Raw genomic sequence first — 12,381 nt, forward strand, 5'->3', positions numbered from 1 at the left:
TTCCTTAAGACGTTGAACTAAATATTGATAAAAAAAAAAATTTCTTTATCGTTCTCCACTTATATTATTTATCGTCTGGTACGACTGCAATCTACTTTTCTCTAGAAGCTTTATTCAAATGTGTTGCAACACTACATATATATATATATATATATATATATATATATATATATATATATATATATATATATATATATATATATATATATATATATATATATATATATATATACTTCTTATAAGTTCAATAGAACATAGAGAAGTCAGCAATCTACTAGCTAAAATTGTCTGTGAATTTGACTAATTTGAAGCAAGATCACACCTCATAAAATTTATTTATTATTTGAGAAGTCCAAAAATAAGTTAAGTTATCCAATCAAATAAACAGATCACTTTAACAAAGCAAGTCCCACTTCTTAGAAACGACCCTGTCACAACTTCACTCAGACGGAGATGCGAACTGAAATTGCACAGCCAAATGTCTCGTCATCCACCACATCAATAACGGCTGAATTCCAGCCATGAATAAAAGAAGATAAATAGATCTTTTGGTACCGTAGGATCGGTCGTCATGGAGCTGAACACGTCCCTTCAAAGACCTCACCTGAAAAGAGTGACAAAGAATAGAGTAGTAGAGTAGAATATTTTATTTATAACATACATAAAGTAGGATAATTATGAAATTGTGAATTAGTTGGAAAAATACCGGAGAAATTTACAGGTAAATTACTATATTGATAATCGTGACAAATACTAGAGATAGAAATTAAATGAAGTTGATCCAAAGAATAAATTCCTGAAGTCCCATATAGGTGTCTAACTGAAGATCTGCAATTAACATTAAAAAGAATCCTCATTGCTTTATTCTGAAGTATTTGGAGAGATTTGAAAACAGACGAAAAGGTAGACTATATAAATTATAGTACACTATATACAGTTGTTTTGAAAAACGAAATACACATTTTTCGATTTTTTGAGTTACATGTAATATAAATCATTGTTAGCCCGATCGCTGAGTGAGAAACCCGTAGCTGATCATTTTCTTTGGCCTGTCCAAAGCTCAATGCAAGCCTTCTATTTTCTATGGAGACAAGCAGCTTAACGCTTCAAATGCTCGCCACTTCTTATTTACTTTCAGAGAATGTGTTGTGATTTTAAATAGTCGAATCTCCTTATTAAGAAACGACTTATTCAACTACTGAGAAGTCAGTTAAGCCATCTAAAGATGAAAGTACAGTTACGAGACACTTTATGACTCCTGAGCTTACCGATATCAATCTAAGAAAACGACAAATCGCAACCGAATGTGTATACTGAAGAAGCCTCAAACACAGTTTCTAACAGATGCAAAATGCTGTTAAAATACACAATCTATCCTATGCATGTGTGTGATCTTCCAAATAGAAAATAGTTTGTATAATACAACAACGGATGTCTAAACTTTTCAAGCGAAGTCCTTTGGAATCACCAAAATATACTACTACCACTGCAGCACCAAGCTGCCAGGGGCAAACATAGCTGCGCAAGCTCCTCCACCCCAATCAATTAGACGAATAGCTCTTAACTCTCAAAGACTCAACTTCCTTCAATTCTTTTCTTATGAACTGTTCCTACCCCATTTAAGGATATCCTGCTTTTCGTTTGGACTCAGATAGGTGAATAGAAAGCACAATTTTGGCAGCCCATTCTCCTTCATTCGTGAAGACGCGATCAATCTACTATAGTTTTTCTTTCATCATAACCATAGAAAACGAGATCGAGCCGAATTTTCCGCACAAATTAGTTTGACACACGCTTAGACGAACAATTACACAAAGCTACCCTTAGACAACATCTAGGATTTTTTTTCTGAGCCTTTCGAAGTGCCCACGTTCCAGAGCCATATACTTAACCACCGTAATTGCCAAGGCTTCCAATATTATAATCTTAATTTGAAGACTGATCTTCCTATTCTTCAAAACTTTTTTCAAATGCGAAAAAAATCTCAGCATTACTCCCTGCCTATGCAATCCTTCATTTCTGCTTGAACAAAAAAAATTCTATATCAACGAACTTCATGTTTCTAAGCCCTGGGAGATGTTTTCGAAGCTCTTAACAAGTCAAATTCAAAACAACTGAATTTGTCAGGCAAAATTTTAATACGATATTAGTCTTTCAGCGTCGTACCATTCCATATTATCCACAACATTCCATTTTATTCAAGCCACTGAAACTGTTATGGCCTAAATAAAAGCAATGAGTCCAAACAGTGCAAGAGAGGGAGTAATAAATCTTTATGGAGTGTACACACAGCGCTTAACAACGGTTACAGTCGGATAGCAAGAAGTCACCAGAAGCTTAAAGGCTTTGCGAAAGCGTGGGCCTTTTTGGTCATTATAGTGTACAACAAGTCTATGATCATCCTATAACAATTATTCAAAAATTGTAACTTAGTTTAGATTAATTTTTTCCCGAGTGATGTTTCGGTAATTTACTTTAATTTAAAAAGTCTATTAATCCCCGACAAGATCGATGCCATTGACAGATATGTCTACCGTTTCCTCCCTAACACCAGCAAATACAAATTTTTAGAATAAAATAGACCCTTTATGACAAGTGGAAAATTGAATTTTCGCTAAGGAAATACTTTCTTTAAGTTTGAAATCTAAAGTTCGTCTTTAATCGGGCCAATCAATTATAAAAAGGTCGTAACTAGTGATGATAGTGAGTAAAAGAGGAAATAATAGGAATTAATTTACATGGTGACACTAAACCAGGATACATCGAATAGAGAATTAATAACTAATATATCCCAAATTCCTGATTTTAGTTATCTCTTTGATTTTGTGTGGTTGCCCAAAAACAGAACAATTAGTGATTATAACAGTCTTATCCGCAAACAAGGTGTATGTAAGGTGGGAAGGGCGCCTGGGGGCCAAGGACCAAAATTTCATTATACTAATTGTGGTTTATCGTCTTTGGCTACCAGAGATTATATTTTTGTCCAGGTGACACCTGGTCAGCCTGTAGTAAACTGCAGTAAATTTTCAGCCACATTATTTCTCAAATTCTAAATATCCCGTCTGTTAGAAAAGTGATTGACGGCCGAGCACTTAAAAAAAATCCCACGGTTTTGACACAGACAGTACACAAAATCCAAAACAGTGGTTGTCTTTGACATCAAATGTCCCACATCTTACATTCTTCGTGGCATCAACATGTATTTTGTTTCACATGATGATGATATCCCTGACATTAGTCGGACTACTGAGCCTATTTGAGATTTTTTCATCCTTTCTTAGAAATACCGTAATTTCGGCCTCAGAATTCAATCAAGAAGAATCAGGAATAATTTTTTTAATTAACAAGACAATTACTCATCATAGGCTATATCCCCTGGAACCACCGCTATTACGATAGTTGACGCCAGTTCATATCCTGGACCTTCCTAATGGAACCTCTATCTGCCACATTCGTAGTCTTTTTGTTGCTCATATTTCTCCCCAAATAATCCACCTTCAATCCACCTTTAATTTTACCTGAGAAACTTTGTTTCAATCGTTAGGATCTCGCCAGTTTTTACAACACAATTGTAATGGCTCCTATCCTGTATATCATGCCTTTCTAGACATTCACCAAAAATGATCAAACAAAAATAAATAAAAAATCTCCAGGATGCAAGATTCTAATTTCAGTCGGGGCTGTGATTTAAAGCAATTACATATGTGGTTCTAAGTATGTTTCATTGAACCGCAATGTTCTATTGAACGCTAATAGGATCATACCTAAAGGATCACCCTATCTCGTCCACTATAAACTTTGTTTGTGTAGCCAAAGTATTTAGAATTAATTAAGCAGTCTTGCCATAATTTGTAAGAGCTTGGATAAGAGATCGAATAAATGAAAGAAAACTAAAAGCCAACACATACTTTCCCAGGAATCTTGGAAAAACCATTTGACTTCTCCGGTTTTATACCGGAGATAGAAATATTCACTTTTAACTGAACTCACATAACTAGAAAGTGTAAATCTTGTTTTTCGATTAAACGGAGCAGAATTGTCGTTTCAACGTTAAGGAAAGAGCAGTTCACAAAATTATTCTAGAAAATCTGCTAGGAAAACCTTAAAAATTAGCTCAAAGGAAATATTAAGTGAGCAATTCGGCAGTCTTGGGGGCCCCCAGTGGTGCTACCCGCTTTGATTAAAAACCTTACCGTCATAGGGTACGTAAAACACTATCATCTTTTTAATCAAATTTCATATTTAAACTATAGATTCTCAATAGCTCTTAATGCTGGCTAGTCCCATGGGAGAATTTACAGATGGGCCCTCCGTATTTGGGAGGGTCAGCCAACGTTAAGGCTCGCAAAATGATTCTAAGGTACCGAATCCCCTTAAGTTTGTTAAAATATTAAGCAAACTTGGTCAAAAAATACTCACCAGAAAGAACATAAGACTGGCACTGTAAAAAATCCACGCAATGGTATAACCTGATGAAGAAAAAACAAAACTGGCCAGTAGAATTGCAATCATCCTAAAAATTTTAGAGTATTTGACAAAACTAGAATCATAGTAAATAGTGCAAAAACTATTAAGAAATCTACAAAACAACAACAATAAAGAAATGAAATAAAAATTCCAGGAATTCGTGCAATAATTCAGAGATGGCAAAGATACAAGAATATCATTTTTAGTTGAAAAGAAGTTGCAAATCTTCAACCAGTATAACGTAATGGGTAAAAAATTAGGACTATCTTTTATATGGCTATTTTCTTTTTAATTATGACTTCAGGCTATTTTCCTCATAGGCTTCAAAAAAGAGAAAGAGAACAACAAACATTAAAAAAAGTCCTTCATTAGGACGATACAGGAAAAAAACCAAAGGAATTTTTCATACATTAATAGCTTGTTTTATTTAAACCTAATTCCCCCGCTCTTAAGAAAGTCATTCTTCGCAAAGATCTGCTAAACTATTGAACTTTTTCTCATTTCCCGCTGGTATTCTCTTAAATTCTGAACAAAACTATTTTAAACAGCAACAAGGTTCAACTGCCATCTATAATGACTAAGTAAAAAAAAGCACAGGACACGGATGACAATGAAGGAAAACTTATCTTTGCCATTCTTCACCCATTATCGTGGCGACGGACATTTCGAACATTTTCTTATGAATTTAGACACTTGGCAATAAGTAGGGAAAGTTGTATTCAATGATCATGACCGAATTGCAAAATCAAACAATTATGCTATAGCAATTCGAAAAATAATTACATTATTTACAAGGTATCTAAAACATGACAAAAGTATAAGGGATATAATATAAACAATGGGACAAGCCGATTGATGCTGATGGATCTGAAAACAACAGTAAGATTGGAAAAATAAAATCACTTTCATAAATTAATAGAAAATCAAAAGAAAATAAAATAAATTAAAAGACCAGAAAAATATGGAACATAGTTTCATCAAGATAAAGAAATTAGGGTATGTAGATTATCGGGGGAATATGACAGTTAATCTCTTTTGTAAGATAGTTAGTCCATATGCATAAATAATGCTTATCCATTTAAAACTTGAATTTTTATATGAAAATTTCTCCGCTAGGCTTTGTTGAGGAAATCAGTTTGACAATGGCTATCAGCGGTGGCTTCAATGGGGGACGCGAAAGGGAGGAATTGCCCCCCCCCCCCGCTACATTTTGAAAAAATACCCTTTTTGGTTTTCTATTGAAAATGGCATTTTTTGGTATTTTCTTATTTAAAAAAAGAAAAGAAAAAAAGAACACAAACCTCCCCTTCGGTTCAAGAAAATACGCTCCCCACTAATTTCCGTGAATTGACGTTACTGCGCATAAGAAGATCAATTACTATCACACAAAATAATAAACGAAAGAAGACAAACGAGCAAATCTTTCCAAGCTGCCAATAGGACGCGCAGAATCACATCGAATTAAACTGGTCACTCGAAAAACCCTTCGTGATGGCAAATAAATGAAGAGTAAAGGTATCTCACTGTTAGAGCTTTTAAACAATATATCTTTCCAATCATCCGTTTTATTACCATGCAGTTCAATCGAATAGACACTACATACAATTGTAAACACCTAATGTTTTGTTTTCACACTGCAGTCATTTACTGCAACGACGATTATTTACCTAACATAGGCCCTTTCCTAATAGTCGGTATGTTCCTATATTGAAATTAATTTGAAAATAACTTTCCGAAAGAGAAGTTCTTTAAAGAAAAGAAAAGGCCATATTAACCTTAAGATCACAAGAAATAGAAACCTACAATAACTCAAACTCAAAAGGACCAGAAATTACTATCAAAGAATAAATGAAACCCAAAACGAACAGAAATTAAACAAACAACCATAGCAATAAAACATACAACAGGTACTAACATAAATGAATAAATAAATGTTAAAACAAGTAAAGCTTAAATAGAATATGCAAATCAAGCATAAAACGAACGAAAATATTATGCTTTTGAAGCATAAATGATACACAAAACGAACAGAGATTAAATAAACAATTATAGCAAACAAACATACAATAGGAACTAATATAAATGAAGAAATAAATCTTAAAACGAGCGAAACTTAAATTGAATATGCAAATCAAGCTTGAAACGAACAAAATCCCTACAAACAAGAGTTAGGATTTTGCCTCCTTCTCTCACTGTAAAAGTCTAAGACCTACTGCGTAATTGTCGCTTTGGGAAAAAGGGCAAAAGGAGTGTGGGTGGGGGGGGGGTTGCCCTCCAATCCGTTTTAATCTTAAAAGGGAACTAGAACTTTCATTTTTCAATCAAATAAGCTTCCTCTAAAATTCATAAGACCATCACTTCCATAAGAACCATACATGCTCCCAGGGCATAACTTACAACGCTTGCCCCTTCGCCCTGGGGAGTTATATCGACCCAGGAGTAATTTTTATCTGATTTTCAACTATTTTAAAGTTTTTTATCGTATATATTTGGGGGAAAAAGGCGTGGGGGGTTAGTTTCCCCCCATCACTTTTGAATCTTAAAAAAGGCACTGAAATTTCCAATTTCCAATCGAATGGGCCCCCTCCAAAGTTTATACGACCATCCCTTTCGTATGAAGTGTCTCTGAGAAAAAATAAATAAAACATTATTTTTTTGTGGCCTTACGGCTGGTGGGGGGAGGCTAGTTGCCATCGGATTACTTTTGACTCTTAAAAATAGAACTAGAACGTTCAATATTATTTGGGTCCTCTCCAAACTTTATACGACTACATCTTCTATAAAAACCTTATATGCCCCCGGGGCATAAGTTACAACCCTTCCCCCGGGCTCAGGGGGTTATGTTGACCCCGAACTTTTTGTCATCTGATCGTTGGACTATTTCAAACAAAATAGCTGTCTCAAAATTTGGATCGGATGCATTTGCGCAAATAAGGGTGTGGTGGGGGTAAATGCTGTTCGATCACTTTTAATTACTCTAAAAGGTAACTAGAACGTCCAATTTCCAATAAAATAAGAAATTTCTGAATTTTATACGACCATCCCTTACATTAAACCTTTTATACCCACGGGGCATAACTTACAACACTTGCCCCCGGGCTCTGGGGGGTTGTGTCGACTCGGAGTTTTCGCTGTTTGATCTTTAAACTATTTTGAACAAAATGGCTATCTCAAAATTTTTATTGGATACATATGGGGAAAAAAGAGCCTTGGGGGTACTAGTTGCCCTCCAATCTCTTTTGACTGTTAAAAAGGGCACTAAAAATTCCTATTTCCAATCGAATGAGCCCCCTCCAAAGTTCATACGACCACCCCTTCGATATGAAGTCCCTCTGGAAAAAATAAATAAAAAAATAATAAAACATCGGAGTCTTATGGCCTTTACTATAGGCAAAGCTATAGCGTTGCCTCTGAAAGAACAATTGACGGAATTAATTGACGTAACAGTTGACGGGGCTAGTTGCCACTGGGTTACTTTTGACTCTTAAAAATGGAATTAGAACTTTCAACTTCTAATCAATTGAGTCCCCTCCGAAGTTTATATGATCACCTCTTCCATAAAAACCATTTATGCTCCGGGGCATAAGTTACAACCCTTCCCCGGGCTCTGGGGGGGGGGGGTATGTTGACCCCGAAGCTTTTGTTATCTAATCGTTATAATATTTCAAACAAACCGGCTATCTCAAAATTTTCATCGGATGCATTTAAGGAAGAGAGTATGGGGGAGGGGAGGGGGATAGATGCCCTCCGATCACTTTTGACTCATAAAAAGGTAACTAGAACTTTCAATTTCCAATCAAATGAGCCACCTCTGAAGATTGTACGACAGTCCCTTACATAAAAACCTTATGTGCCCCCAGGGCATAACTTAAAACCCTTGCCCCAGGTGTCGATCCCGGAATTTTTGTTATCTGATGTATGAACTATTTTTAACAAATGGCTATCTCAAAATTTTTATCGGTATCGGATGAGTTTGGGGAAAAAGAGCGTGATGGGGGGGGGGCTAGTTGCCCTACGATCTCTTTTGAATCTTAAAAAGTGAACTAGAACTTTCAGTTTCCACTTAAATGAGCTCCCTCTGAAGTTCATACGAGTAACCCTTTCTTAAGAACCATATATGCCCCCAGGGTATAACTAACAACCCCTACTCCCGGGCCCTAGGGGAGGGGGGCTGTGTCGACCCCAGGGTTTTGTTATCTGATCTTTGAACCATCTTTAACAAAATGGCTATCTCAAAATTTTATCGGATGCATTTGGGCGAAAAAGGGCGTGGGGGGATAGTTGACTCTTTTGACTCTTAAAAAGGGCACTAGAACTTCCGATTTCCAACCGAATAAGCCCCCTCCAAAGTTTATACGACCACCCTTTCCATATGAAGTCCCTCTGGAAAAAATAAATAAAAAATAATAAAACATTCGAGCCTTATGGCCTTTACTATAAGCAACGCTATAGCGTTGCCTCTGAAAGAACAGTTGACGGAATTAGAAATAATTTGGGAGTGATGGACATAAAATGTCTCAAATATGAGACGAAAACAATATAAAAAGGAAATAGGAGGTATAAGTATATAAGTAGGGTATCATAGGGTAATAAGTAGGAGGTATAAGTAGGGTATATTCACTGAAACTGGGAGAACAAAATAATCTGCCCCACCACAGGCCCGCAGAGTTTTACTTTTACATCAATGAGCTAAATTATAAATTATGTGGATAGCAATTCGCATATCTGGAAGGAACAATGTTGGAATCCCCCATTGAGATTTTCCTACACAATTTGAGATTTTAAATGCATTCATTAAGTAAGGCTTGGGTATATTCGTTTAATTCCAATTTAGAACTTTCAAGTTAATTTCACCACAAGAGAACACTTTCAATTTTGCTCATTCAGTTCAAAAGATGATCGTCGAATTCTAAAGCCTGAGTTCAAAACCAGATTCATTTCCAACATAACGTTAATACCAGAAGTTATTTCAGTACACTAAGTTTAAAATAAATTACATTGTCATTTTATTAGTTATTTGGTATTCCTATTCTTTTTATTTGAAACGTAATGTAAAACACAAAAAAAGACACGACAGAACAAGTACGGTCCATATGCTACTGGTTAGTCCTTACTGGTGTAGCCTAATAAAAAAAAAACAGTTGCCGATAATTGAATGATTCACCTAAAAATTGACATAAATGTTTTTTGTTTTTTTTTACACATAGGTAGGCAAAATGAAACCATAGAAACCATACCTGATAAGCTATAAGAATTGTTTTCAAATGGGTCCAATATGATAATTCAAGCACAAATACAAGACTGGGTGACTGCTGTATATTATTATATATGTCCAAGTTCTCTCCTGATAAGATTCTAACAAAATTAAACAATTTTTTCGTTAAAAATCTTAGGTACAACCAAGGCCAAATCAATCAAAATCAGACACAGGTCAAAAGTCCTTTAATACTAATATGTTAAAAAAAAATTCTGTTTTTCTAATGAAACTAGAGTACTTTTCCCAAAGTTTATTTCACCTTAACAGTGCAAACTTGTTTGGGTTTGAGTGTCCAAAATGTTTTTATCTTCTTCATAATTAGAAGCCAACAAGGTTCTCCTCATCTCGATTTATAATAGTCCTCTTCTAGATGTTTCTTTTTTTTTAATTTCTACGATTTCTCTAAAACTTTCTAACAGTTTAACAGTTATTTTGTTTGATCAAATGTTATATTATGGCAGTGAAGATCACATAAATGTCCCGCAATTACCGATTCGAAAATTCCTTGTCTTATTTTACACTTAAGGGAGGGGGGGAAGTTGCTTGGGGGTTTCGCTGTTTTGTGCTGTTGGAGTCTATTTGCTATGTTTTGTGGAGTTCCACCCGCATAAAATTTTGACAAAAACAAAGCATTCTCTAAGCACGACTATATGTTGTATATTTTATATTGTGTTTCTGTAATTCTATTTTTACTGTTTCTCAACTAAAATTGTAATCTGCGTTAAATACCGATTTTAATGAATTTGACCAAGGGTATGCGTAAGATTTTTAAATAACAACATGGTTTCGTTTCTATTAAAATATCATATCAGAAGACAACTCGGCCATACACAACAGTATGCCATGGCACCCTGCCTTGTGTTTGTGCTTCAATTACCATATCGGATTTGATTGGAAACAACAACTATAGTTTATCAGACATGACCTTCTTCGATTTCTTTTTTTTGTTTAGTATTAGTATTCTTTTCTCATCTTTTCGTTTGTGTATAAATTTTCTCAAGCTAACTTATTCTTCTTCTCATTTTTACACTTTTCCCTTGTCAAAAAAGGCTTCGAGATATGAAGTCCGAATATTCGAACTTTTATCATTATTTGCACAAAAAAGGTTTTCTTTTAAAGTTCACTGTCCTATTAAGAGTTTTACCGTTTTCGCTATTTTTATTTCATTTTAATCATAAACGGAACGGAAGTCTAGTCTAAGAAATTATACTTACGGCTGGCAAATAATGCGCAATATGTTGCACCCACAACATTACGCATATATAAATAATGGAGACAGCCAAAAACCTACCCCGCCTCTACTTTCCAAACACCAGAGATAATACAACTTTATCATACAGCTGAGTCCCAATAATTTCCTAATCACATATTCCTTACCACACTATTTATCATCCTGCATTTCCCCGTTATATAGCCTAAAAATTTACTGATTATTAAAGCAATCAATTAACCTTGACTACTTGCTTTTGCAAGTAGACCTTGTCCCCAACCACGCATTGCACTCCTGGCCGAAGGCTGAGAATCAGGAGATCGGTACCAGCGCTACACGGGCCACTGATTAGCATGCAAAAAGTTTTAGTCAAGTAACTTGCAAAGCCTGTGTCTCAGGGGGAGGTGTCACATAATTGCTCTGGGGAGAAAAATTGCGATTTCGAAGCCACCAATTTTCAACTTTTCCCGAGGGAGATCTTGACGCGATATCTCCATGTGTTTACAGGCACTAATGTGTCATTAAAATTCTTATTACTGCTTAAAAAATAATCATTTTTTTTATAAGAGGTTAGCTATCTTTTCTGGCCAACAAAAAGACAACTTCGCACTATATAATAATTCTAGATTCTAAGAACATTAACATGACAACTGATAATGACTAGTGAAGCAAAAGGTGTTAGAAGTGAGCTCCGACAAAAAGTAAAATAAAATTTAGGCTTAACAAATTACATGGTGACATAAAATGGTTCTAAGAATCGGAGAAGATCACCGATTTTTCAACTTATCCTCCCCTCACAAACAATAATAATAATGAAGAAATGCATTATGATGAAGCATAACATTCTTGGGATTAAAACGGGAAATGGTTTTAAAAATAAGGAGCTTGTCGAATATTCAGAAAACCATAGGATATTTGGTAAGTTACACCTAGAGTTTCACCGAGACCATTTTCCATCCATGAATAAAAGTAACAGCTTGATGCAAAATTTCAGACTTACCCTACATATTTATATCCACAAAAAGAAATTATATCCAAGGTTTTCAAAGATGTAGGCATGCTAATAGCATATAAAGTCAGTAAAATAACTAGAACCTCTACGGTCAACCAGGCCAACTTCGAAGATGCTTCTATGCCCAGTGCTTCGGGAGTAAACCTGCAAAATTAAATTGAACCATGTTCAAAAAAACAAAATTTTTGAAAGTGACTTCAACAACAACCCTGCGGTGCTTGCCATCAATAAAATATCTAAAAGAAACCGAACCTTAGGCAGTGGACATTCTAATTAATCGACCAACAACACCCAATTAAAAATAAAGTCTTATTTTGATTGAAACCTCTCAAACTGCATCTATTCTGGTCACTTAGCAGACCATAAAATAGTTTTTACACGCTAAAAACTTTTATCACGAAGCTCAGCAAGGTAAAACACTGTTTAAAAACCAAA

The 12,381-nt window shown here is 35.1% G+C and overlaps 1 protein-coding gene across 1 annotated transcript in view; it reads right to left on the reverse strand.

Moving 5' to 3' along the window:
* Positions 1–316: 316 nt before the first annotated feature.
* Positions 317–12,381, reverse strand: part of LOC148951234 (protein YIF1A-like) — a 36,852-nt gene continuing 24,787 nt past the window's right edge. The window contains exons 5-7 of the mRNA XM_089090191.1: positions 11,935–12,090; positions 4,420–4,513; positions 317–604 (exon numbers count right to left, since the gene is read on the reverse strand). Of these exons, the coding sequence (XP_088946317.1) occupies positions 440–604; positions 4,420–4,513; positions 11,935–12,090 (415 nt within the window). The 3' untranslated portion in view covers positions 317–439. The remainder of the gene's footprint in view (positions 605–4,419; positions 4,514–11,934; positions 12,091–12,381) is intronic.

This window comes from Artemia sp. Qi Xiang Cuo, chromosome 6 (assembly GCF_049724085.1).
Source record: "Artemia sp. Qi Xiang Cuo chromosome 6, ASM4972408v1, whole genome shotgun sequence".
In the NCBI taxonomy this organism is placed as follows: Eukaryota; Metazoa; Arthropoda; class Branchiopoda; order Anostraca; family Artemiidae; genus Artemia; species Artemia sp. Qi Xiang Cuo.